Source organism: Desmodus rotundus, chromosome 3, assembly GCF_022682495.2.
Source record: "Desmodus rotundus isolate HL8 chromosome 3, HLdesRot8A.1, whole genome shotgun sequence".
Lineage (NCBI taxonomy): Eukaryota > Metazoa > Chordata > Mammalia > Chiroptera > Phyllostomidae > Desmodus > Desmodus rotundus.
In genome coordinates, this window is record NC_071389.1 from 170376779 (window position 1) to 170404541 (window position 27763).

General features: G+C 36.2%; 1 protein-coding gene across 14 annotated transcripts in view; it reads left to right on the forward strand.

The window, feature by feature from the left end:
* The window catches only part of C2CD5 (C2 calcium dependent domain containing 5), an 87860-nt gene that overhangs the window by 55553 nt on the left and 4544 nt on the right, over positions 1 to 27763 (forward strand). For 6 of the 14 annotated variants that reach the window (XM_045184165.3, XM_024575570.4, XM_045184172.3 and 3 more), the window contains 12 exons: positions 320 to 511; positions 3931 to 4117; positions 8278 to 8442; positions 12076 to 12216; positions 14305 to 14368; positions 14761 to 14822; positions 15036 to 15134; positions 15638 to 15727; positions 16236 to 16323; positions 17207 to 17293; positions 26651 to 26701; positions 27585 to 27686. In XM_045184165.3, coding sequence (XP_045040100.2) covers positions 320 to 511; positions 3931 to 4117; positions 8278 to 8442; positions 12076 to 12216; positions 14305 to 14368; positions 14761 to 14822; positions 15036 to 15134; positions 15638 to 15727; positions 16236 to 16323; positions 17207 to 17293; positions 26651 to 26701; positions 27585 to 27686 — 1328 coding nt within the window. The remainder of the gene's footprint in view (positions 1 to 319; positions 512 to 3930; positions 4118 to 8277; positions 8443 to 12075; positions 12217 to 14304; positions 14369 to 14760; positions 14823 to 15035; positions 15135 to 15637; positions 15728 to 16235; positions 16324 to 17206; positions 17294 to 26650; positions 26702 to 27584; positions 27687 to 27763) is intronic. The other 8 variants (XM_045184171.3, XM_045184170.3, XM_024575571.4 and 5 more) reach the window with 3 other exon arrangements.

Consider the following 27763-nt stretch of genomic DNA (forward strand, 5'->3'; position numbering starts at 1 on the left):
CCCTCATTGTCTAACCATTTGTTTTTTGTTGTATCCCAAAGAAAAAACTTTGAAATAATAGTGGTTTTTGTCAGGTGGTAAGTCATCACATACACAAATTGATGAGAAATCATTTTCTAGTTGTGTGAGCCTTTTCTCCCACATGGTTCTCGTTTCACGGGCAGTTGGGATTCCTATCAGTCAGAGTAGTGCTCTTACAACCTGCTGTGGTAGGCACTGTGGTAGAGTTTATACACGACTACGAAGTATGTAATACATGTCTTCCACAAGAAGCACAGCATCTTCAAGAATGCCTGTTTTTCCTAATGTATTCCCGTAGGCTAGAGGAAAGCTTGCCAGCAGGCTGTGGGTTTTGCCACATCCCCTATGATGAACTGAATATGCCATTCCCAGCTCATCTCACATACTGCTACAACTGCAGGAAGCAAAAAGTTCCCGACGTTCTCTTTACAACTATAGACCTCCCGACAGATGCGGCGGTTATCGGAAAGGGTTGTCTTATTCAAGCAAGGTGTGTTCTGAAAACAATATTTGGGGTCCTTGAAAGAGTATGGGGTGTGGAGCAAACAGCCCTATTTTCAAATACCTCGTGCTTCCTATCTGGGATCCTGGATAGGCTGGGCAGTTCTATCTGAACCTTGTATTTTAGCGTATGGAAAATTAGGAGGAAAAATACCCTCATTATAAAACTCAAGTAAGTTTTATTAGTTTTAAACATCTCAATTCTGTATAAATATTTACTATGAGGATTATTAATTAACCTGTTGAAAGGTAGGGATGTGACTCAATATGCTTTAATGACATTAAATATGTAGTACACTTCGGAAAGTGACATTTTTCTTTTAAAGAACAGTGCTATGTAGTGTCTCTCTACTTCACGTAGCTATTGATAGACTGGGGTAGGAAATGCTAAACTGTGGTAGGCATATAGGAAACAGCTCTACGGTCTAGGTCACTGACAGTTACCAGGTTACCACATCCATTGGGCATTTCTGTCCTCATCTTAACTTGACTTTTCAGCAAGGGCCACACAGTTGATCGTTTCTCCTTGTGAAAATACTCTCACTGCTTTTTCCTACCTTTGTGACTGGTGTCGTCTCCCTGTTGATTTCTCTTCACTTCTTCATTTTTGAGACCCTCTTCTCAAACTCTCTCCGTAGTTGAATTCGTAGGCCATCTGTGTCTGTTACTCCCAAATTTATAACGTCAGCCCAGAAGTTTCTTCTGCGCTTCAGACCCGTATACTTACCTGCTGCTTCACATCCCATTTTGATTGTCACAGATGTCTCATGTGTGTTCCAAATCGAACTGCCGATTTTCTCCACTTCTTTCATAGTGGCCTTCTCTATTTTCATAAATTACGCCTTCCGGTATTCAGTTCTTCATGCCAAAATGTGGTATTCCTTGACATTGTCCTTTTTCCAGCCTCCCCACATTATTACAAAGTAATGTGGTTTTTTCTAAATATATTTCTAATTTATTTACTTTTGTTTCATTCCCTCTTGCATCTCAGGCCTTTCATTTTGGATTGTTTTTCTTTTGCCTGAGATATATATCCTTTAGTACTTCTTTGGGTGGTCTGCTGGTAGAGAACTGTCTTCTCGCATGTCTGAATGTGTTTATTGTATCTTTAAAAGATGTTTTGGGGTGCCAGTTATATTATTTCAGCTCACTAGAGATACCCTTCTATTGCCTTCTGACTTTCATTTCTACTATTGAGAAATAATCCGTTAGACTAATTGTTTCTTTGAAGGTATCATGTTTTTTCCTCAGGCTGTATGTGAGCTATTCTATTTGTCTCTAATTATCTGCTGTTTCCCTATGAAGTGTCAGGTATGGAGTTATCTTTGTCTTAATTGTTATACATTAGGCTTCTTAAATCTGTAGGTTGCTGTTTTTCATGTGTTTTAGAAAATTTTTAGATGGTAATTCTCCTGTGTTTTCATCTTTTCTCTGTACTTGATACTCCAGTTAAAATATGTTAGACTTTCCACTGCCTCCTCTATGTCTTTCTCTCTGTCTTTTCTCTTTTTTGTTCCTCTGTGCTGTACTGCAGATGCTTTCTTATCTGTCTTTTAATTATTTCTCTCTTCAGCTGTCTCTAATATGCTAATAAGCCAAATAATTTGAGTTTAAATTTTTGGTAATCTATTTTTTATATCTAGAAGTTTTACTTCATTCTTTTCAAACCTAATATCACATTATAGTCTGACTGATTCTGTAATTAATAACTTTGATATCTGAAACCTTTTTGTTTTCTGTTGTTTCTGCTGGTTCTTGTTCATCATGTTTTGTTTCCTTTGACTGTGATAGGTTCACAGGAAGTTACAAAATGGGACAAAGAATCCCATGTACCCCTTCCGCCACCTTTCCTCATTGATGACATCTTACACCGCTATCGTAGAGTATCAACTAGGAAATTGACATTGGTATAGTACACTTAACTGTATTACAGACTTACAGTAACTGTATTACTATTACAGACTCAGTTTTTACAACTGCCACCAAGTGAAGACACAGAACTGTCTCAGCCTACAAAATAACTTCCTTGTGCTACCTCTACCTCCTTATGCTTACGCCCCATACAGCCCCTTGCCTTGGTCCTGTGATGCTTTTCAGAAGATTTAAAAATAGTATATAATAGCTAATAGTATATATAGCAAATAGTATATAAAAATAATATATAATTTTTGGTTTGTTTTAGGTAGGTGAGGGTCAGTCTGTATCAGCAATTCTCCCAGTGTGGTTCCAGACCTGGGGAGAACTTAAAGAAATGCAAATTCTCAGGCCCCACCCCAGACTTATTGAATCGGAAACTCTGCGGATGGGGCCCAGTTATTGTTTCTTAACTAGCTCTCCAGGTGGTTCTGATATAAGCTAAAGTTAGGGAACTACTAGGTTAAATAGCCTGACTTGCTAGTTTTGGGAATCTTTCCTTTATCTTCACTACTACCTTTGTACTTCAAGCTCTCATTGTTGCTCACCTAAAATAGCCTCTTGTCTACTATCCCTACATCAGTTCTGTCATCTTAACTCCATTCTCTGTGTAGCAATATAAACGATGTCCTAAGATACAGGTTGGCTCATGTTACTACTTAAAACCTATTTGAGGTTTTCTGCTGGCAGAATTCAACAAAGGTCCTTGCCATGACCCACAAGCCCCGAACACGATCGCGCCCTGCTTACCTGTACCCTCTCTCGTACTACGCTCGCCCTTGCTCACTTCACTTCAGCTACAGTCGTCTCCTTTTGGTGCTTCTCATATGCCAGCTCCGTTCCATCCCTGTCTTTCTCCAACGCTCCCAGTGCCATCTTGTCTTTAAGATCTCAATCAGGTGTTATCTCTCCCGTGAGGCCCTCTCTAGTTGTTCCCACTTATTTCACCTGGTTTATATTCTTCAGATATCTGATTCTTAAAAATCTGAGGCCGCCTTGTTTTTGTTTATTCCTGCATCCCCTACTGGGTTATGACCATGAGAACGGAGACTTTGTCAATATAACCATGAGAAATGGGACTTTGTATTTTTTTCATTGATTAGTGCTCGACACCTAGAACAGTGCCTGGCACTTGATAGATATCCCAGTTTTATATTTTTATAAGTTTATATTCTTTTAATGATTAAATTCTTCCTCTGCTATCCATTTATTATATGAGAATGTGGAGTTACGAAACCTAAGATTTAAAATTATATTCTCTAGTAATTTTGATCAGTATTTAATAGTTCTTTTCTAGAGATTTTGAGAGTTTTTCTTTTTGTTTGTGTAAATATATTTTCAGCAAAAACATATACAGTGAAAAAATGACAGAAAGATTATTAATACAACAAGCCCATGTTTTCTTAAGCACTCTCTTAGAAAGTTTTAAAAACTGGATATTTGCTAAGATGGTACTAAGAATACTGTCCACTGACTAAATTATTTTTTTAACAGGTTATGTCGCTTAAAAAAGAAAGCACAGGCGGAAGCAAATGCCACAGCTATCAGTAATCTGTTGCCATTTATGGAATATGAAGTGCACACTCAGCTAATGAATAAGCTAAAACTCAAAGGAATGAACGCTTTATTTGGACTGAGAATTCAGATTACAGTGGGTGAAAATATGCTGATGGGCCTAGCGGTAAGTTTACATGTTTTGTTTCTGTTTTTGTGATGCCTATTGTTTTTTGTGATGAAAGATTCTTTTAAAAAGTCTTATCTAAAGAAACTGGCGTCAAGACTTTTGAGGGTTGGAGACGTAAGAAGTAACATATCTGATGATAGGCTTTCAAATATTTGACTTTTATATTATACAATTATTAGATACTGTGTTAAAATTAAATTAATAAATTATCATATAAAATATTTACCTATTTAATTAATTATATATGTTATCATTATATTTTTATATTCTGACCATAACCTCAGTCAGATTTCTAAAAATTACCATGTGCAGCTTGTTTGTTAAAGTTGGCCACCATTGAACTGGATTTTGTTGTTGTTTATACATTGCTGGGACAGGACTTTCCCTTTTTGGAACTGTGGAGGTTGGAGGGTGGATAACTCTTTGTTGTAGTGGGTTGTCTCATTCATTAAAGCATGGTTAGCAGCATCCCTGGCCTCTGCCCACTAGTTAGCAGCATCTCTGCCCTCTTACCTCCGTTACAATAACAAAAAAACATCTCCAGACATTCCCAAATGTCCTTTTGGGGGCAAAGTCACTCCTGAGGTGGGGAGGACTAAAATAATCTTTAGGTTATGTTATTTTATTTTTTTATTATATTTTACTGATTATGCTATTATAATTGTTCTGATTTTTCTCCCTATGCCCCCTCCACCCAGCACCCCCACTCCCTCAGCAATCCCCCCACCATTGTTCATGTCCATGGGTCGTGCATGTAAGTTCTTTGCCTACTCCATTTCCTACACTGTCCTGTACATCCCCATGGCTGTTCTGTAACTACCTATTTGTGCTCCTTAATCCCCTCACCTCTTTACCCATTCTCCCCCTCCCCCCCTCCCATCTGGCAACCTTCTGCTAACTTCTTTTCTCTTGCTTTTAAGATTCTCTCTTTATCTTTAACCTTTGGCATTATAATTCTGACGTGTCTTGGAGTGGGCCTCTTTGTATCCATCTTCTTTGAGACTCTCAGTGCTTTCTATACTTGCATGTCTATTTCCTTCACCAAATTAGGGAAGTCTTCTTTCACTATTTTTTCAGATAGATTTCCAATTTCTTGCTCTTTCTCTTTTCCCTCTGGCACCCCTATGAGGCAAATGTTGGATCTCTTAAAGTTGTCCTAGAGGCTGTTTACACTATCCTCATTTTTTTGGATTCTTTTTTCTTCTTGTTCTGCATGGTTGTTTTTTGCTTCCTTAGGTTGCAAATCATTGATTTGATTCTTGGCTTCATCCACTGTACTGTTGTTTCCCTGTAAATTGTTCTTTATTTCAATTGGTGCGTCCTTTATTTCTGACTGGCTTTTTATGCTGCTGAGGTCCTCACTAAGTTTCTTGAGCATCCTTATAACCAGTGTTTTACACTCTACATCTGATAGATTGCTTATTTCCATTTCATTTAGCTCTTTTTCTGGAATTTTTATCTGTTCTTTCATTTGGGCCATGGTTCTTTGTCTCCTCGTTTTGACAGCCTCTCTGTGTTTGTTTTTATGTATTAGGTAGAGCTGCTTTGACTCTGTGTCTTGGTAGTGTGGCCTAATGTCATTGGTGTCCTGTAGGTTCCTGTGGCACAACCTCCCCTATCACCCAGCTGGGTACTCGAGGTGTGTCCTTCGTGTGGGCTGAGTACACCCTCCACTTATGGTTGAGCCTTGGTTGCTGTTGGCAGATCAGTGGGTGGGATTTAGCCAGGCCAGTCAACTTGAAGGACTGGCTGTGACCCCTGGTCACCAACCTCCACCCTCCATGGAGGATCAGCTGTGCAGGGGCAGGGTGGTGGTGCCCTACAGTGGTCAATAATCTTTAGTTGTAATGGAGAAAGTAAAGCAATACCTGTGAAACACTGCCTGCTGTTGGACAGTGAATTCAATTTCATTGTAAATGTACATCTGTGGCCAGAAGACAGTAGAATATGCAATAAAATATGTGTTTCTTAAGTGCTGATAAATTGTGAGTCAGTGGGAAGCTCCTTCATGTTTACCTTCTCTTGTTAGAAAACAAATTCTGACTAGGAAGTTGTCAGTAGGGTAAGCAAGTGCTGCCTTTATAAATAGCCTGAAATCCAGAGAACTAGATGCCTGTAAAATATATGTTGATTAGGTAGAATCTGAACAATAATATATAAGGAAATCTTCTTATAGTCTAGATACTTTGTTAGCCAGAATTTTTGTCTATGTTGCTGGTGCTTTTTAAATTGGAGTTCTCTGCCATCTTTCTGCGACATGCACAGAAATTTAACTCTAGAAGTTTATGGCACTTGGATTCTTTTTCTTAGTAGCCATTTGTACATAAAATGTTAAATTGCTTCTTCATCCGTTGTTTTCTATAAGAGCAAATATGGAAATTCTGTTTGTAGGGGATAATTGTATGATGATGACAATAAACTAATCATGTAATCACAATTTTTTAAGAAGGAATTTGTGATGATTAATGAAAGTAATCTGATTTATATTCAAATATTTGCTATTTAGATTAACTTGGGGAAAAACTATTCATTATGATGCATTCATATAAAAACTCACACGCTGAACGAGGACTTAACATAAATGTGCAAATAGGGCTAAATGCAAAACAGTAGTCAGTGGGCATCTGTGGGAGCCAAGAGCTTCATTCATGTTCAGAGGTTTGAGAAACATGGTGCCAACTGCACCAAACACTCTGTGGTGGTGGAGCCCCAGGAGACTATTGTGTGATCCCCGTATAAATCTTCAAATGCTGCCGTTTCCGATTCTTACTAATCTTTTCTTTCTTGATCACTAGTGACACTAATTGTAGCTGTTTGGAATTTTGATCTTTGTGTGTGTTTTAGCTTGTGCACTTAAATCTCAAAGTCCCAAGAGTAGCTTCCATGATAGTTAATCGCTGATGAGTGCTACTGGGTGTCTGGCACTGTGCCACTCCAGAAGAACAGCAATATTGTCTTTACAAGAAGAGAACATGAATGCTGTTGATAGGGTGACACTTGTCCAAAGTGATATGGTTGCATGTACTGGAACTACATTTCAAAGCCAGGACTATCTAGTTCTAGAATCTGTGTTCTCAACTCCTCTGGGCTGTTGCCTCATTAGCAAATGCTGTTAAAAAAAAGTGTTAGAGATGGTACACTAAGGCTTCACATGGCACACAGGGTGTTCTCAGGTTGAGCATCAGAAACTGGGTCACAAGTGCAGTCATGGACGCTAATGAACGAACCAGGAGGGAGAGCTTCTGAGGATCAATTTCATCTACTGCACAGACTTCATCACAGAGTATTATACCCTTTTGAGAATGGACTTGTGTAAAATTGGCAATTGATTAGTTTTAAAATAATAATTCAAAATACACAAATATCGATAGTTTTAAAAATTACCTTCCTTTTCCCCACTTCTTTGATGTTAACAATTTGATGTTTATGCTTCTATGTATTTTTTGCCCTGTTTATATAAGCAATTTGAACATAAACACACATAGGTATGTGGAGTGCATGTGTATGTATATTGTGTTGTATTTCCCCTAATAGTTCAGTACTAATGGCGTATAGTACTGTTACACAGTCAGAAATTAATAACCACTTAATTAAACACTTAAAATGAATATGTATCAGGTGAAGTTTTCCTTCTTGGTAATTATAGAAGTAGCATGGTATAGTAAAAAGGTCTTGGATTTCAGAGTGAAAAACAGATTCAGATCTCTTCTCCACATTTATTGACAGTGTCATCTTGAGTAAGTTTCCTATTCTTCTTGCACTTCAGTTTCTTCACTTGCTTTGCAAGTTTCCCATTTACTTTTGCTGCAGAAAAGGTAAATTACTCTTTGATGCAAAACTTTAAAAAATTTTTCATCTTTTTCCCTAAACTTCTTCAATGCAATTTATTTTTCATAATCATGAGGTAAAAGTTCTATAGTACAGTTGGGTATGCAGTGAAAAGTAAAACCTCCCCTACTGCGTCCCCACACCCCCCAGCTTCTCATCAGAAGCAAGCAGCTCGTTGCCAGTTATGTTTTGCTGTGCCCGTCCACATATGTCTGTGCATCCACTAGTTATCTTTCTCTGACAGGGCAAAGAGTGCATTCCTGAATGTGAAAACTTAAGGACTGTTATTCTTTAGATGTTTTTTATTATTTCCCCTTTATTTTTACAAGTCGGCCACAGGTGTGTATTTAGCAGCGCTGCCAATGCCTGGTGGAATTCAGATTGCTGGGAAGACTCCTAATGATGGCTCCTATGAACAGCATATATCTCACATGCAAAAGAAGATAAATGACACAATTGCTAAGAATAAAGAGTTGTATGAAATCAATCCTCCAGTAAGTAAACTAAATCTACATTGTGAATACACAAGTCATTGTTTAGATATCAGTATATTTCTAGGTTATTTTGTTTTGGACATTAAAGATTTTTTCCGCACTGCTTAGATTTGCTTTCCTCATTACTCACTCTTTTATTTCCCTTTACAGCTGTGCTCCCATGTCTCCTTTTTAGGGGGCTGACTCCGGCCACCCCATTTAAGAATTGTAACTCTCCCATCAGTTTTTGGTATTCCTATCCCCCTTTTTGTCTATTGCTTGTTACTCCCAGTAGAATGAAGCTCCGCCAGGGCTGTGTCCCTAATGCCTAGAGCAGTTCCTTCTGGTATTTTCGATAAATACTTATTGAATGACCCAAAAAATGGCTTAAAGTGTTGTTGCTAATAAAAACAAACAGTTCGTACCTATGGTAAAAATGTGAAAGAACAGTTTTGTTTTTTAATTTTGGCATTTTTCTTACAACTTTCCTACCAGTGTTTTCCAGTCAGACTTCCCACCACCTTTGCAATCGGTATCACGGTGCCTCTTACTCTACAGAGGCCTTACAGCCGTGATCTGAACCGAGAGAAAGATGGGGTGGGAAGATTAAGTTAGAATGAAACGATTTGTTTTCATGAGTCCCTGATAATGAAATATTTCTGTAAGAGGAAAGTGTGTGGATAACATGATTGTTGTTTTTTAAAGTTATTTTATTTTATATATACTTTTGAATTTTGGTTGGTCTTCTGGAATAGTACATCTGTATTCCAGCTTAAAACTAAAGCTTTCTAGCAGAGTTGTTAAGCTGGGGGGAATTTTAAGAGCACGACCAGCACCACACAGTTCAGTGTGGCAGATACTGGTCACATGTGGCTGCTGGGCACTGGATGAGTGGCTGGTCTGAGTTGAGATGTGCTTGCTGAGATGTGCTTGCTGTAGGTGAAAAATATACAGTGCACTGGATTTTGAAGATTAGTAAAGGAAAAAGAACATAAAATATCTAACGGATATCTTTCATATGGATTTCAGATTTCATTTGTATCTTTTTTATATTACCTATAAAACTCACTTTGTATTTATATCAAACAGTATTGATATAGAGCTTCTTTAAATTCATTGAAATGTTAATGTGTTAATATATGTACTTACATAACCTTTGTAAAAGCTTTCCCCACAATACTTTATTGACTGCTTGTTTGCTATAATCATTTTCCTTTTATAATTTTCCTTTTATAATTTAAGTATATTTAACATCTGTTAGTAGTCTTTACTCCTGTTGGGGAGAATGATTTGCAAATACATCAGTTCTAATTCCCTATGTCAGTTCTAATGATATCAGCTGAACTCGTGCGTAACAGTGTTTTTCAACTCTGTGCTTCCATCCCGACCTCACACAGGACCTGACTCCTCACTGTTTCTATTGTTCCTGTATTTGTTTTGTCACAGTGCCTGTTACGTGTTATCGCAGTTCTCTTCCTTTCCAAAATATAAGCCTCTTGAAGATGGAGAATACTAGGGGAGTGCATTAAGTAACTTCATATATCCAATAAATGTTTATTGAGCTACTGTTTTAGTAGTACATTTTAGAGAAGGGAATAAATCTTTTATGAATTTTAAAATTTTCAGCTTATATGTATATCATATGTTGAATATGACTATTTCTACAAAAGGACTAACCAATTTATGAATATTCTATGGCATTCCTTATTTCAGATACTTACTACATTATACTCTTTCAGAATAACATCTCAGAATTTGTTCTGTAAAGTCAGTGTACTAAGCCACTACTCACATTACAGGTTTGTGTTCTTGATTCTCTAAAACAATGTACGCCCACCCTGAAATTGTGGACCAGGGTGTTTCTTATCTTAGGGAGGTAGCCCCAGCTGAAGTGAATGTTGTTGTTTGATTTTTTTTTCCCAATACATTGAAAAACGTTTCTAATGCAGGGGTGTAGTACCATTTAACTGGAGCTAATTCAGTCAACCAAAGTATCAAAATGCAGTGCAAAACTTTAATTTGGATTAACAGCACCAGTGGTGAAACCACGTTAGAAATCCAAGATACACAGGCAAACCTCGGTTTTCCGTCTCCCGTCTCAAACAGTTCGGTTCTCGAACAGCATTCTGGAACGAATTAAGTTCGACAGATGAAGTCCCACTGTATTAAATTTCAGATAGTTATATTTATTAGGTCCACGATACAATGGACAGAGGCATAACTGAATTTTAAACTACTATAAAATTATAAAAAGAATGGTGGTTTCTATTGGGAAGAACGTTACTGAGAGTCAAGAGACCTGATCTAGACAAGTTCTTCACTTGCTGGTTTTCAAACCCAGGCAAACTACTTTACCTCTAAACTGCAGCTCTTTCTGATTGTGTGTTTATTATAGTAAGTATCCTGTCAAATTTATATAGGGCAGGTGAACTTGGAGTGCGCACAATATAAATGGGTGTGAAAGCGCTCCAGAGATAGATAGTTATGAAACTGTGCGGTGGCAGTCTTATGTAAGGGATGCGCTAGCAACGAGCATTTAAAACTACATTTTTGAAAAGCTTTTCCTTTTAACTTTCTTGTTTTTTTAAAAAAAGATAGGTCTGTTACACTAACAATAAGTTACGCCTTTTGCATTTGTGCCCACATATCCACATTTTCCCTGTACTATTTCTTGCCAACAGACATTTAGAACCTCTAGTCAGCTCTGATCTTTGGTTATGTAATAGGAGAAAGCTGATGAACCCATATAAGATTGCACTATATACTGATCTCAAAAAGATCATTACAGTAACTATCAAAGTTTACTTAGCTTTATAAGTTACGGAGCAAATACATGTGTAATGTATGTATTATATATAAATACATATATACATCTATTGCAGGGGTGTCAAACTCATTTTCACCTGGGGCCACATCAGCCTCGAAGTTGCCTTCAAAGGGCCGAAATAATTTTAGGACTGTATAAATGTAACTACTCCGGAACTGTTAAGGGGCTGAAATTGCATTGGGCCCTTTGAAGGCAACCACAAGGCTGATGTAGCCCCCAGTGAAAATGAGTGTGACACCCCTGCTCTGTTGGGTTCCTCATTTACTATGTGGAGCTTTGAAAAATCACCACTAGGTAGGAAGAGATACAGAAGAGTAGAATCATGTGTGAGGGCATAAATTTTTAATTTTCTGTGGACCGTTAGGACTTTTAAATGCTGAGCAGGAACTATCTTCTGAGCTGCAAGGACTGCCAGTTCCCTCCTCATTACAGTTCCACGCCCCCCCTCCCCGCCCACCCCATACAGTAGGTGTCAGTAACGCCTTGCTCTGGCGTGGCAGTTACGTACACATGTTCTCGAGTTAGTGTGTCAAGGCTGCTATTGTCAATTAAAGGAAATATCCCTATACATGTCTATAAAAGGTTAATTAGTCATAAAATTTATAAATAAATACAGACTTTAAATATATTTTACAGACATCTCCCTTCAGGTCGTTTTCTATTATTATAAAAATTTAAAACCAAACTGAAGTTGCAAATATCAAATCATTATGTTGTGCACCTGAAACTAATGTAACATTCTGTCAATTCTACTTCAATTAAAAGAAAAAGAAAAAAGACTGAAAAGCACGGTCTTACATAATATAAAGCAATTTTATTTCTTTTAGGAGATGTCTGAAGAGATTATAGGATCTCCCATCCCAGAACCTCGACAACGCTCCAGACTTTTAAGATCTCAGTCAGAAAGCTCTGACGAAGTTACAGAATTGGATCTTTCACATGGGAAAAAAGATGCTTTTGTTTTGGAGGTATTATTTCATTGGACTAATTTCTTAAAGTTTTTAGATGTGCATTTTTACAATCAAATTCTAAATTGATGTGATTCTTTTGTATTATAACTGTTATATTTTATTATAGAAATTAAAATAAACTTGAGAATATTAGAACTTAGTAATATATATTTTTGTTCAACACCAGAAGACTGATATAATAATGCAGGTGATTCTGGAAAAATTAGTGTATGGGTTGAAATAAACTTAAAATAATATTAAACCCTTGGAGCTATTTTTTGTAAACTTGAATGAATTTGAATTACAAGTTAAAGTGCAGAATTACCTGCTTTAAGTGTTACAACATTTTACTATCATTATAATACTTTTACATGTAATAGTATAGGCACTGTGAGTTCTGAATGCAGTGTTTGTCTCCTTACTGAATTCAGAGGATACTGTTGAACTTTCATTGTAAAAATACACTCAGAACTAGATTTTCTGGAGACTAAATGTGGCACAAAAGGTTCATGGAGCCTGTTCCCTCACAAAGCTGTTCCCCCTGCCCTGCTGTCTAGAATGGTTAGCTTTGAAAGAGACAGAGTCCTTTGCTATTGAAGGAAGGGAAAGTAAATGAGGATGCTCAGAACTGTTCTGGTAAGGCACCAGTTGAGGGAGAAAGTCGGATGCCTTGATCTCAGGAAGCTGGTAGAATTGTGTTGGAACGGGACTGGAGTTCCGAAGACTCTAGAGCAGTGCCTATGAATGTGGTCAGGGTGCCGGCCGAGGGGGACGCACACGCTCACTGAGGTGAGAGTGTTAATTTGTAGAAAACTCAAACTGTATGGATGTGTGCCTTTTCTCATATTTTTTTAGTCTGAGAATGGAAAAATAATGGGAGTTGGTAAAGTATATGTCAGGGTAAGGATACAAGAGGATCCAGGGTACCATTGAGAGCAGTGCTTCTCAAAGTGGCTGCGACCACCCGTAGCGTCAGCACTGTCTGGGGGCCTGGAAGAAACACAGATTCTGGGGTCCTTTCTTCAGACCTAGTAAATGAAAATTTCAAGGTGAGTCCCAGGAATCTGTTTAACAGGTGATCTTAGGACTGCCTGAAGTTTGATTAGAGCATCATTGATATTTCTGATCCTGGGATCCTGGCTAAGTAGAGAACAGAAGTGCTTCAAATGTGGGCAGAAGATGGGTGGAGGCAGGGCAAAGTGCTGATTTAGTAAGAGAAAGGACAAAAGGACAGGAGATTGTAGTTGGAAAATGCTTGAGAGTTGGGTGTGGAATGGTTTGCGGAGTAGTGTAGAGGTGTGGCCGTGACGTGGAGCTAAGGTAAAGTAGAAGTGAAAGTGGTTCTGGAAGTCATGGGGGTGAGGTGAGTGGGAGTTTAGAGTGTGTGTAGGACTTCGACCCCTGATGTACAGGTGAATGTCAATATATGTCCAGCTGAATATTTTCAGTCTTTATTATTCACAATGGAATATTGTGATACAAGAAAAATAAGATTGGGACTTATTTTTTTAGTCATACCTTTAAATTTATCCCTACATAATTTTATTTTAAAGCAGTTGTGCACTTAGAAGTATTTTTTAGTTTTAATAGCACTATATTTATCTGAACAAATAGAGACAATGATTGTTCATGGTATCTTCTTTTGAAACATGCCCTCGTAAAAGATTGAGAAAAGGCTCATTTTTAAAAATATTAAATCTACTTATAAAATATTTCACTTAGAAGTATATGGCTCAGTGGATTGAGCACTGGCCTGTGGACCAAAGGGTCGCTGGTTCAATTCCCAGTCTAGGGCACATGCCTGGGTTGCAGGCCAGGTCCCCAAAGGCAACCACACATTGATGCCTTTCTCCCTCTCTTTCTCCCTCCCATACCCTCTCTCTAAAAGTCAATAAGTAAAATCTTTTTAAAAAGTACTTAAAATTATTACTGTGGAGAAATTTACAGTAATTTGAAAAATATTTTTAAGTTTTATATTTTAGGGGGAAATGGCTCTAGTTTTTTGACTCATATATTTTCTCTTTAGTAAATAATAAATTTTGTAAAAAATTTGAAATGATCGTATATTTACTACTTATGTAATAGTTGTAACCTTTCTGTTTTCAGATTGATGACACAGATGCTATGGAAGATGTACATTCTCTACTTACTGATGTTCCTCCTCCTTCAGGTAAACAGAAAAACTTACCTTTGAGATGAGGTTATCTTTTTTTTTTTACACATAAGTATTTTAGTTCATAATTATTATGGTACTAACTTTATTTTAAAGGCTTTATCAGTGTCACATCTTGCCATGTGCTTTGCTGCCCCAAGGCTGAAAACATAGTTTTAAGATATTTATGTTAGAACTTAGGTGAACTGAGTTTTAATCCGTGTATGATTAGACATTTTTAAAAAACTGATAATTTATTAAGATGTCCTAAAGTTTTCTGAAGGTATAAAGTTTAGAAAAAGAATGAATGGTTCTTACAGTTAGAATTTCACATACTAATTGAAAAATGTTATTTTTTAACACAAAAACAAATGAAATATCATATATTTTGACTATAATTTATTTGACAGGATTTTATAGTTGCAATACAGAAATTATGCCTGGTATAAATAATTGGACATCTGAAATACAGGTAAATCTTTCACTTTTAATTTTAAGCAAATACAATGTAAGTGATTTTAGAAAATTCCTTCTTAATGTTTTCTTTTTACCTCTTTATTGCAATTAAAATGTTATCCTTTTTTATACCACATTAGTTATTATTGTTATTTGGCAGTTTTACTAACTATCACAGTTATTAGTTAAACTAATGAAATGACATGCTTTCGTATCACTTCCTATTTAGATGTTCACATCAGTGAGAGTAATCCGATTAAGCAGCCTCAACCTGACTAATCAAGCCCTCAATAAGAACTTTAATGATCTCTGTGAAAATTTGCTCAAGGTAGGGACATTTTGACTTAACTATATTTTAATTAAGGCTTCTAAGAGCCATGAAATTAAAATGAAAAAAAGTATATATATTATCTGGAATACCTTACACAGTTATGGGCTGAATTATTTTTTTACATATCCATCTTCACTGTGCCATCAGGTAAAATGCTCAAGTTGTCCTTTCTATTTTAATATACTATATGATAAAATAATTATATTTTAAGTTATTCCATTGTTTTAAAATTCATAAAAATGTATTGTGGATATATCAATTTAAAATATCTTTTTCGTATGTAATTTTTTATGACATTGATAAATATGATTAAACTTTATTGTCTGCTTAAATGTTAAAAATGTATTCTTAATGTAAGAATAGAGAAAACAGAAGTGGATCAGTTTTGTTTCAATCCTTTAAACTTTCCATCTGCCATAATATAATGTGTATTAAAATGTCAGTTTTTGTCAATTTTTAAATTAGAAGAAGTGATGTTGCCAATATTTCCTATTGAATAGAGCCTGTATTTTAAACTGCGGTCCATGATCCCCTGCTGCCTGTGCCATGTAAATTTTACAGTGTCTCTGCCTGAAGATGAATTAATTCAGGTAATTAAGGGTTAGTCTATTATTAAAGAAGATTTCTAGCTTCTTCCTGATCTGTTTTAATGCTGTGTAAATTTGCCATAATTAAATAAGTATAAACGGTTTTACTTCAAAATATTTTAAAACATATTAGTATGACTCAGACTGTGTATATGTATATATATTTATACACACACATGTATATTTTTTGAACTCTAGTTATCTGAAGGTGGAGTCACATTTGTGCTCCAGCACACATACAGTAGGATTTGTACTTACATGGTATTTTTCCAGTCCCCATCCTTTAGACAAGTTTCTTGAACTCTTTCTGGGTCTATATTTAGATGTACATGTTGAGCTTAGTTGTAGTCTGAATATCTGAACTGATGCATAATTCTGATTGAGAATCTTAACCAGGAAATGCAAATTAGCCAATTACTGTAACTTGTTCTATGGTATTGAATAATATGTGTAAGAAACTTATTTTTTGACAATGATTATTTTGCTAGTCCTATTGTTTCTGTGATTCTAGGTCACAGTCACAGCAGTTGCAATAACTTTTGACAAAAATCAGGCTTTACAGACCACAAAAACACATGTTGAAAAGTCATTGCAAAGAGGTAAGTCTATGATGAAAGGGATCATAGTTCATGTTTGTCTACATTATAGTTCAGCGATAAAATATAGAGGATAGGTAGAGTATATAAATGAATTCTTTATCGAAGAGAATCTGCCACTTTTTGTTTATCTTTATTATAATTACTGTGGATAAGCATATGACTGACTTGGTGCTTTTTACACATGAATAAGTGGTTGACTGCTATTTACATAGAGATACTGCTGTTTTATAGACTTAAATTGTAGCATATTCTGCTGTAATTTAGAGGTTTCTACCCTAGTATCTCTGAGTAGGTCCCCAAGGCATTTGAGAAACTACTGCTCTAGTAAGTGAGCATTGGGTTTCTCTCAGGAAAGAGCCCTTAGTATTCAACAGATTCTCCGAGTTGTTTTTCCAGTAAAACTGAGGAAGTACCGTTCTTAATAAATTCCAAAGAAACCCAAATTACTAGAAACCATTTATGTGTTCTGAAAAAAAAAAAGACAGGCTAGTATACATTCTAAAGTTTAATGACTCATTGGCTGAATAAAATATTCATGATTTGTCTAAAATTTTTAAGTTGATTTCATTCTACATGTATAGCATTGAATTAATTATCAACAATTATGTGTTTAGATATTTATCAAAGAAGATAAATAACTAGTTTAAGTATCACAGAACTTACAAAGAGTAGGAGAATAATAATGATTATTTAACAATTATTATTTGTAAGGCATTCTACTAAGAGACTTTGCAGGTGATGGGTCCCTATGGGAGCAACCAAGGAGAAAATAACCAAAATAAATTGGGGTGAGGGGGAATATATATGTTATTCCAGATTCTTAGTTTTTAAAAATTAATAATAGATTATTAATAAATAACTAGTTTTTTTCTTGCTTCTTAAGGCTCTACAGATAATGAAGAACTTCTGCAATTTCCACTGGAACTCTGTTCAGATTCACTTCCTTCTCATCCTTTCCCACCAGCTAAAGGTTGGTTAAATCAGGAAAATGCAAACACAGATCCTGGCTGTCAGTGTCTTTCACTTGCTTTGTTATTGTAGGTAATCTTATTTAATCCTGAGATGGAGATTTAGTCTTCATTCCCTCATTGTGTGTTCATGTTCATAAAGAGGAAAAAGTAATGTTCTTATTTTAGTTGCTCACGTAGTCTCAGCGTGTATTATTAAGGTAATCTTTCACATGGTACTCCATTTTTATGTGTCAAATGTATTAGTTTTATTTTCAGAGATTTGGATTTTCCTAAGTAGTTATTTACACATGATATATTTGAAATTTATATTATATTTGGTAAATATTTTTCCAGTAACAACTGTATCTTTATAAAAATTTTCATTTTGAAAATGAAAAAAAAGTACCTATTTTCTTCAGTAGGTGTTTGGAGAGGTTTGGGGTGGCAGTAGTAATATGAGAAAGGGATGTGCTTTTTTGTCTTCGGGTGCCTGGGGTGCAATTGAGAAACATTTTTATACGCTTAAAAGGTGCTTTCATTTTTTTCAAATACAAAGTGATTGTCCCTGAACTTAATAACAGAAAATTTACTTAGATCTGTACACTCTTTGGAAAGAAAGGTAGTTTTTTCCATTTCTCTTCTGATTTCAGTGCAATTTGTATTATAAAATTAACAGTTATTGTACCTTATTTTATAGCATTATGTGTACAGTAAATGTAGTTTGTGTTTTTTCCTAAATGTTTTATTCTGAGAAATGATGCATTTATTATTCAAAACTGTATTGGCTTTTCTAATTTTTACATTTTATAATACAAGTGAAGTTATTTCATGATTTCTACTTGTCAGTTATACTATCTGATACCAAATTAGGTGTAATACAGAATTGTTTTATATTCATATTGCATGTATGTCATTACTCTTTACTAAATCAGTGCAAATCCTATCCATGGAGATAAATAGATCCTGTCTCATATTTTGAAGATGAAAAGATGAGCTACTTTCAAATTCTGAACTTTTAACATAGTAACTGTGGACTCTTATCTCTTTTGTTTAAATTAAAATTATAATTTAGAACTCCATGTGTGGGGGGACTCCGCCCACAGAGCCCCCCTGTCTGCCACGGATGAGAATAAGTCTACCAAGACATGATCTGCTTGGGGAGGAAAGGTGGCCGATCTCTCAAAGGAGAAGGGCCAGGAGCCTGTTCCTCAAAGGGCTTTTATTGGGTTCCATTTGCACAGGAATACAGGTAAAGCTCATCAGTCATTGTCAGGCAGTAATGATCAAACAATAGATAACATACAAAGAACTACCAGGGCTTATTCTGAGTCAGGGTCAGTTAGCTAAAGGGCTATAAAACTTTGGGAAACAAACTCATTTCATGCTTGGACCCTTATCAGAAAATTGAGGACATTCTTAGCAAAGTAGGTTTCATAGGTTTTATGTATTCTTTCTTAGGCCTGATCACCCCAGGGAACCTGCCCTTTCTAGTACAGGGCGGCACCCACCTCTGGCATTGTTTCAGGCTTAAGTCAGGCAGGGGAAGTAAGGCAGCCAAGAGCTTAGGAGGCTTCTTGCAGACAGAATGAGGACTCAGGCTATGTCAAAGCCAAGGGGCGAGGGTCCGTCACCCCATCTCTCTATAGTCCCCCAAGTCCTACCCTGAGGGCCTCTTCATGACCATGCCTGTCTTAGATCCTCTCTCCCTTGAGGAATCTTACCCATCATTGGCTAACGAGTCATCCACCTGGGGCCAAGCAGGGTGAAGTAAAGGGGTCAGAGGAGGCGTGCCCCTGCCAGGAAGATAAGCTTTGTCTCCTTAGTGGCTTATGGTCCCATGGTCTCTTTACTCAGCCTTAGCCACTGGGGGTTACAGCTTCTGAAACCAGGCAGGGCGGTTCCCAACATCCATGGAAAATTTTTGCATAACTCAATTTCCTTGAAAGAACAGAAAATAAAAATCAAATTCAAAGATAATCTAAGTTCATATTTATAAATTAAATATAGCTCCAAGAATAAAAAGTAGAACTCTTAGGAGTCCCCAATGAACTGACTACACATTTTTTTAACACCTACTTTATACAAAGACTTGAATTTAATACAAGGCTAGTTCCAAACCACATTTAGGTATCATTTTATTTATCTTTACCCTGAAATGCGGGGGGGAAGAAAAACATAATAAAAAAACCAATCAACAAAAAAGATTTGATCAATTGCTAATCAATAGGATATAAATGTGTAATTGGGTCCTATTAGCTCTGTTTTGCCATGTTGGTAAACTGTGTAAGTTTGCCTTATCTGTACTGATAACTTGAAGTCTCTGTGGTAGCTTTCAAAATGTTTTCAAAGGTAATTATAACTAGTATTTCTTGTCATTAGTATGTTTTGTACAAAAGATACTGTGTGAACTGAAAAGCAAAGAAGAATTTGAGTGGATTAAGTAGTATCTGAACAATACTTAAAATATTTGCTATTCTATTCATCTTAGGGCTCATTGAGAGGGACCATGGGGGTGGAGTAATAAAGCAACAGACCTAGGTAGGATCTTTTCTCAGTTCTGCTACTGATAGGTGTGAGACCTTAGGCCAATCTAAACTTCCCTCTTTAAAAGGATTAAAATGTGAAAGGATTAAAGTTCCCTCTAGCTTTTAAAATTCTTCAATTCCTTCAGTTTCTGTATTCTTCTTCTTATTAAAAACAAATTAAAACCTAAATTATGCCTAAGGTCACACTAAGCTTAAAATTTTCCCAATAGTTTCTTATCAGTTAAACCAATAATTTTTAAACCATGGAAATTCTTCAGAGGTGCTTCATGATTCCCCAGGAGGCAGGGTGGGAATGGAGGGAACTGAGGACACGTGAGAGTGAGCAGATAGGTCTCTGGGCCCCCAGCCCTGCATCTGAACTAGAGCAGCTTCAATTCGGTGTGCTTTTACCTATCTGTTTTCTCTATGTGGTTTTGTTTCGAAAGAAGGGTTTCAAAGTTGGAAAACAACCGAATCAGATCATTTCACCTTTATTACTTACCATCATCATCACCATCTTCATAATGATCAGTATCATCACAATTACTACTAATGTATATAAAACTTTTTATACTAAGTGCTTAACTGAAAAACCTATGTGCTTTTCCTTAAATATTACATTTCATAATCATCAGTAAACATTACAAAGTTTATCTGTACCTGTTGTAAATAGTTTTATGAATTGTGGTTTGTGTTGCATGCTTATTTATTGTCTTTGCTCCCTCAAAGTCTTTTCAGGAGGACATGGGCTACACCAAACACATTTGAAAAAGTTATCTTAAAGAAAATATTTTTGAAGATTTGAGAGTAGGCTGAGTTTTGAAAGGTCTGAAGAATGTTACAATAGAGTGTTATAACATGATTATAGTAACTGAGCATTGTAACTAAAGAAAGGCTTTGAACAGAGAATAGAAATATCTGGAAAAAGTTAAACTTTACCAATTTAGAGGAAACAGGCAAAAGAGGGAGGTGAGAGTACTAGGAATAAATGCTCAAAAATGCTCTTACTTTCTTATATGCAACCACCAGTACTAAGAAGTAAATAAATATATCGGGTTTACAGTTTCGTTAGTTCAGTTAGCTAAGCTGATAGAGCTTTTTTATTTTAAATCCTGAAAACTTTGGATTCTCATTTATTTTGCATGTTCTTATCACAAATAGGATGATTTGTTAAAATTTTCGTTTCCTTTTATACTGACAGAAGTTTCAAGAGCTAAGCACAGTTATGTTTATTAATACTTCCATCTTTTCACTTGTAGATAAACCTTTTCTCTTTCTATTATTGAAAATGAGTGAATGTCATGTAAATAAAAGATGCTACAATTATATGTATCCTAATTCTGTGTGTAGAGTAAGCCTGGGCCTGAATTGTCCATCCATGTTCAATTTTTCCTTCCAACTTTTGTTATATTTGGTTTTGTTTCTCAAGGTGACAAAATAGTTTGAGTTATGTCTCAAATTCATGGTTGACTTGGTATTACCTTGTCTTGATTTTTCTGATTTGAAATATTAAAAGATGCTGAGCTGAAGTAATTTCTTAAAGGACATTATCATGTGAAGGTCATCAAAAATTTTTGATGGATATTGTGAGGATCATAGATGATGTGGCATTGACATAAATTACTTTTTTTCACATGAGGCTGTGTTATGAGAAAAAAAATGGCTGTAGCAAATTTTTATACTACTTGCATAATGTTTTTCCTAATAACTATTAGTGTCTACACTTAAGTTTTCTCTGAAATAGTTTCAGGAGACTTTAAAAATGATATGTATAGAAAAGAAGAGATCAATGTAGTAAAAATGGGTAATCTGAGTGAATCTAATCTGGGTGAAAACTAAAAAAAAAAAATCAGTAATGTTTTTCTCATAGACTGTAGTTGATCTAAAAAATTTTATACATGTAATTTTCATAGATGTTAGCATATTACTTTAGATATACTTCTAAAGATGAAAATCTTGAGATATTACGTACCATATTGTAGGGCTTAAGAACTTACATTAATGACAAAAGTGTATGAATTATATACTGCTATAAATATATCTCAAGTACTTTATAAATTTATCTATACTAGGATAATCATTTTCATTAAAATGAGAGTTTTAAGACTTTAAAAAGGTTTGATTAAGTTAGTATTAGTTTTTATATATTGTTGGATAAAACTGGATGGAAGAAAAGTTTTTATACCCACCTAGTTCCTGCTTTCATTTTGCTCTACCCTTTCCTCATGCTCAGTGGCATAAGCTAGAGGCTGGCAGGGTCCCTCTTTTCATTAAGCAGCTGCTGACTGATGTGACAAGCGCAGGCCAAAATCTGGATTTCAATATAAAAGGGAACAAATGGGCTTTTTCTCAAACGTCGTACTCCAAAATTAGGTATCCACTTCAGAAGTTTTTTATGTAGGCTTGTAGAGTTATTTCTTTCTTTTTGTTAAATCAAATTTGATTTTAAAAGATAGTGTAACTTTTTAAATGTAATAACTTGCCTCACATTGTTTTAAACTAGCAATTAGAGTTATAAATCTATAAAAACTTCATAGTTAGCTTTCATTTTTTCCATGTCAACTAATGGTTTTGAATTCTTACAAGTATATATAATTCTTTATACTAACTGAAATATCTTTATATATTAACAATTCATTGCATGTATTTTCCTCTCTCTCCCTCTCTCTCCCTCTTTGTAAAATATATTTGTCACGATGACCAGATGGCGTCAACGATAAACAGTCCTCCATGAAATGATGGAGATCATTTCCATCATTTCCATTACTGTGGAGGCCACAGTAATCCCTGGGAGATTCTGAAAGGGAGAGAGGCTGAGGGGAAGGAGAAGGAGTGGAAAATAGGAACTCAAGAGTGGAAAAGGTGTGAAAAACTTACCCCCAAAGTAGCAAGAAGCAAAGAGAATTGATGGAGAAGTAGGGTTAAAGAATCTTAGCTTCTTTAAGGCAGCTTGAGGATAGTGAAATCCAGAATCAGAGGAAGAAGTAGTAAAAAGCAAGGAAAAATCAGAACAAGTTACTGGTAGAAAACAGGGATTATTTGGAAGAGACACTGTAAGAGATAGTAGTGAAAGGAGGAATGGATACCTGGTAATGAAGGCGGGAAAACAGTACAAAGGGGTTAAAGAAAAAAGGCAGGTGGTTTAGGATGTTGTGAACCTTTAGTTGGAAGCTTTCACAACCCAGATAGAAAAGCTAATTGTCTTTGTCCTCTAAGGTATGTATTACCTTTGCAGTTGAATTTTTTTCCCTTGTGGAATATCCAAATTGAAGCTATTTATAGCTTTCTCTATGCCTTAATAATTTTTAACCATAATATGGCAATTTCATTTTCAGTTTGCTAGTATTTGAATATCACTATAGACAAAGCTTACATCCTTTAACTTGGTCATTAAGCCAGATTTTATAGTTATAATACTTAGCTAATCAATGCATTATAGGTTGGTGAAAAAACCTAAAGGAACGTAAACCCAAATTTTGATCATAATAACTTAAACTAAGAATGTTTAAGTAGAAAAATACAGCATGAATTGTAAAGACTCCTGATAGCATATATTTTAACCTGCCCACGAATCTTTTCATAATTTGCAGGAATTTTTTCAGTTTTAGTAATTTTGTTAAGATGATCAGATAAGATTGTCTCAGATATTTTTTAATTATTCAGGGCAAAGGTGATCTGGAAATTCTAACAATATAAAGTGAGTAAGTGGTCAGAAGAGTGAGTGGTCAGTGTAGAACTGTGTCATAGCTGATCGACACCTTTGTCATTGGTGTGACAAAACATTTGGGAGAGTAGGGATGTCTCAAACTGCAGAAGCATTGGAGGAGCATGTGTCATTGAAGGAGGAAGAGTCTTTGCCACATTTTTTTTCATCAGTTTACTCATTTTCACCAAACTGCTTTTAACTTAGGTCAGTCCCTGTCCCAATACCACCAGGGCTTGTTATGTAGTGTTAGAGTGTACTAAGAGAGTAGTACAACCACACATTCTGTTTGCCATGCTAACCTTCCAGGGTCATTTGGGGGTAACAGGGTTATCACTTATTTGTACTTTTTCAAAATCAAAAGAATCTTTTTCTTGTATTTAGTGGGAAGGAAATTATAAAAGAAGCAGGCTGCCATGTGACTTGATTGGGACTCTCTCGGCAGCTAGAATGGGGACCTCACATAAGAAATGTTTGTCTCAAACTCTTCTGCATAGATGTACAAATGGTCCAAATAAGCATTAGGCCTCAACCAAGCCCGAAAGACTTTTAATAAGATTTCTTTTCCTACATAGGAAGTGCTGTCTTTTTTCTTTTTTTTAGTATTGGCGTAGAGATTATATATGTGTTTCTTTTTAACCAGAATTACTAGTTTTTCAATGAGCTTATATCTGTAGTCCCTTCTCTTCTGAAAAGCTTATTAGCTGGGAAGGCAGGTTGTAATCAGACGGAGTTGGTGTGGTTCACAGCCCAAGGTCATGAGATGTTGGAGGTGCTCGACCAGTCTAGGCGCTGCTCTTCACCTGCTGCCAGGACTAGCTCATCTTGGGCCTTTTCTCTGAGAGAAAAATGAAGATCATGGCAAACATATTAAAGATGAACCTGCTCTTCTTAAGTGAGATAAATCTTCTCAACTCACCCTTTCTCTTAAGAATGTTTTCAATTTTACTACTTCAGGGTTTTGGGGGTTTTTTTTCAGATTTTAATTCAAACACTCATATTTGAGGGCTGGGAGTCAACATTTTTTTTAAAAAATTTCCATCTTCCCCATCCTTTGTAAAATTTTATGAGAAAAGTAGTAAATGCACATGGTAAAAATTCAAATCCTACCAAAAAATGATATAGTCCAATAAAGCATCCTTCTCCCTTCATTCCCCTTCCCAAGAGGCATACTCTTTTTAAAAAAACATTTATTCATTTTAGAGAGAGGGGAGGGGGAAGAGAAACATCAACATGTGAGAAAAACATCGATTGCTTGCCTCCCATCCATGCCCCGACCTGGGATGGAACCTGTAACCTAGGGCCCTGACGGAGAATCGGATCCCCAACTTTTTGCTGTGCAGGACGATGCTCCAAACACCTGCGCCACACCAGCCAGGGCAAGAGGCAACAACTCTTCACAGCTTATCACCTGTCTTTGTAAAAATACTGTTTTCCTTTCTTTAAAATACAAAGACTTTACATATCACTATATACCTTTGTATTGTTCACTTGCTATATGTGTATTTAGAGATGGGAACAGATACTTTCCACATTTAAGTTCTTTTTGCAGGCATTTGCCATTAATTTATATATAGTTGCTACTGGGGACTCCCATATTACCCAGATATTACTGAGGTATGAAAGATAATTTCATTTTAGTAATTTTCACATTTTTGTGTGTCCCCTCCCCCCTCCTCCCACACACACATTTAAAAAACTTTCACAGAATTCCTGATGCTGACTGTATTTTCTGTAATTCTACACTCACCAAGGGCATAAGAGAGCCCTGGGACCCTCCTGGGATATGTAACCTGGGGCAGGACTCTTGCTGTCCCAGTGCTGGGTCAGTTTTCCTGCTGAGATATCCCTAGAGATGGTAAGCCTCTGAATGTCTGTTCTGTTCTGGCCTTCTTCCTGTAGGTTCTACCTCCTTCTGGGCTTCCAGTGCCCCTCAGCATCCTAAGTCCAGAGGACACCTCCCTGTCTAGATGGACAGTCTGAGGGTGTGTTTATCAGGGCCTGTCCACAGCATAGCACCCTCACAGGCATTGTGTGGGCCCCACCTAGTGGTCCCGTTTATTCATTAGCTCCATCCTGTATTAAGAGCAAGGTCAACTGCTGTGCACTCAGTGTTAGCTAGTGTGAAATGGGGGAGGGGTGGGACATGGGAGATACTTCATTGCATCTACTTATCAGAAACGTTTTGTACAAATCTTACTTTAGAAAAGTATAACTTTTATTAATTTAAGAATGTTACCAAAATATCAACACATTAGGCAGAGACAAAAATATTTACTTAGTTTATAATTTTTTTAAAAACTGGCTGACCCAAATAATTCTCAGTGTTCCTTATGAGTTATTTGTAACTTGACAACACTATTCCTTCAGTTATAAAATGCTTTGAAATAAAAATTCAAATATGCTAGTGTGGCTAGAGCCTGAACATTAGAAATAGATGTTTTTCAAATAGTACTGTTTAAATTTACACAATGGCTTAAATACCTATAATAAAAATATTAAATATCAGAGAAAATTCTGGATGCTACTTTTATGAGGTACTGGAAAGGAAGTGATTGGGATTCCTGGTTATTTCTATGGAGAGCAGTCACTTTTTCATTCCGCAAAGTTTTGATCCCACCAGAGGAAGCTGTTGATAGCAAAGTCCTTGAATGAAGGAGTTGGTAGTAAGGTGGGTGGGTGGGGTTTTGGCTAGTAAGGAGCTTGCATTTATCTGTGAGACATCGGTCACTGCCGTGTCTGTAGTTTTTAACCTTACTAGTTCTTTCACCAACAGATTTTTCCCTTGCATGTTTCATTTCAGATTCTCTTCCCAATACACTGACCTTTTCTCTGCTCAGTTTTCTCACATTCCATTTCATCCCACTAACATGTTGTTACTGTGTTTATATTTTCTCATGTCTACAAAGTTTCTCAAACTCTTTTTGTCTTCTTTGGCATGGTATTTATTAACTGAGCTAGTTTTTACTTGTATATAGCCATAGAAATTGCATTTTAAACCTTAATAATTTTATTGGTTTGCTTTTACAATGAAGCCATAAGAGTTCCTCTGATTCATCTGGCCTATAGAGAGTATTTGCAAACAGCAAAGAAGAGATACTGGCTTGTACTTAGCATCCAAGCTAATGTTGTTCATATTGTCTTATTAGAACACCTGGAGATTGCAAGTTCTAACTCAGGTATACCAGCTGCACAGAGAGGTGAGTTCATCTAATTAAGCAAGTAGTCACCGAAGGTGTGAAATTCTAGTGTGTGGTGCATAAACATGCAGACATTGGAGAAATGCACTGGACAGTGGAATAGACACCAAAATGTGGCTTTATTGTAGTTAGAATGTGTCTCAAAAATATTAATAAAACTAATACTTAATTTTTTAGCATTTTCATAGTTTCCCAGTTTCTAAAAATAAAACTTTAGCTTTTTCATAATTTTTTAAAGCTCAGCAGTAGTAAAAGTTATTCTCTTTAAAAGGACAACTTGTTAGGCTCACGCCTGCCACCCTGCCCTGTTACCATGAGCTTCGCTGCCGAAACCCTACATGGAGAGAAAACGGACAGAAACGGCCCTTCGGCTTTCCTGTTGATCGTGGTAGAAAGAAGGGATTTTAATAAAAGACGAGTCAACTGGAGATGTTCTTGTGTATTCTTCCACATTTGACTCTCATCATTTTTAGTTTTGATTTAACGGTAGAAATAGGGAAGAAATTATTCAAAAAGGTGGGATTACAAATCAAAGTCCTAAAATATAAACAGCTGAGACATTGTAAAGTAAAAAGAATGGGGGGGAAAGTTAGTTAAAACACAGCGCATGGTCCTTTCACCGACACTTCTGTTAAACCCGTTTTTGTTTTCCCCAAAAGACCACACAACTATGACATCACCAGAAACGCTCAGCCCGCTCACTGAGAAATTGGTTTTGGACAAATCAGTGTCTAAAGCTTGACTCTTTACTGTCTTTCTTGTCTGACTTGAAAAGGACCATTCTTTTTCTATATAACAGTTAAAGTACATCATTAGAAGGAGTGTTATGACGAGTAAGACGTCATACATATTTTTTTCTTTTGTTTTCTGTCTGTGTTTCCAGCAACGTCAGTTGATTACAGTTCCTTTGCAGACAGATGCAGCAGCTGGATAGAGCTCATTAAACTGAAAGCTCAGACCATAAGGCGCGGATCAATTAAGACAAGTAGGCGGATGTTTCTACCACATTATGATCTGAGAAGCGTATCTCTGATTTCCCAGTGGTGAAGGCTAGACCTTTCT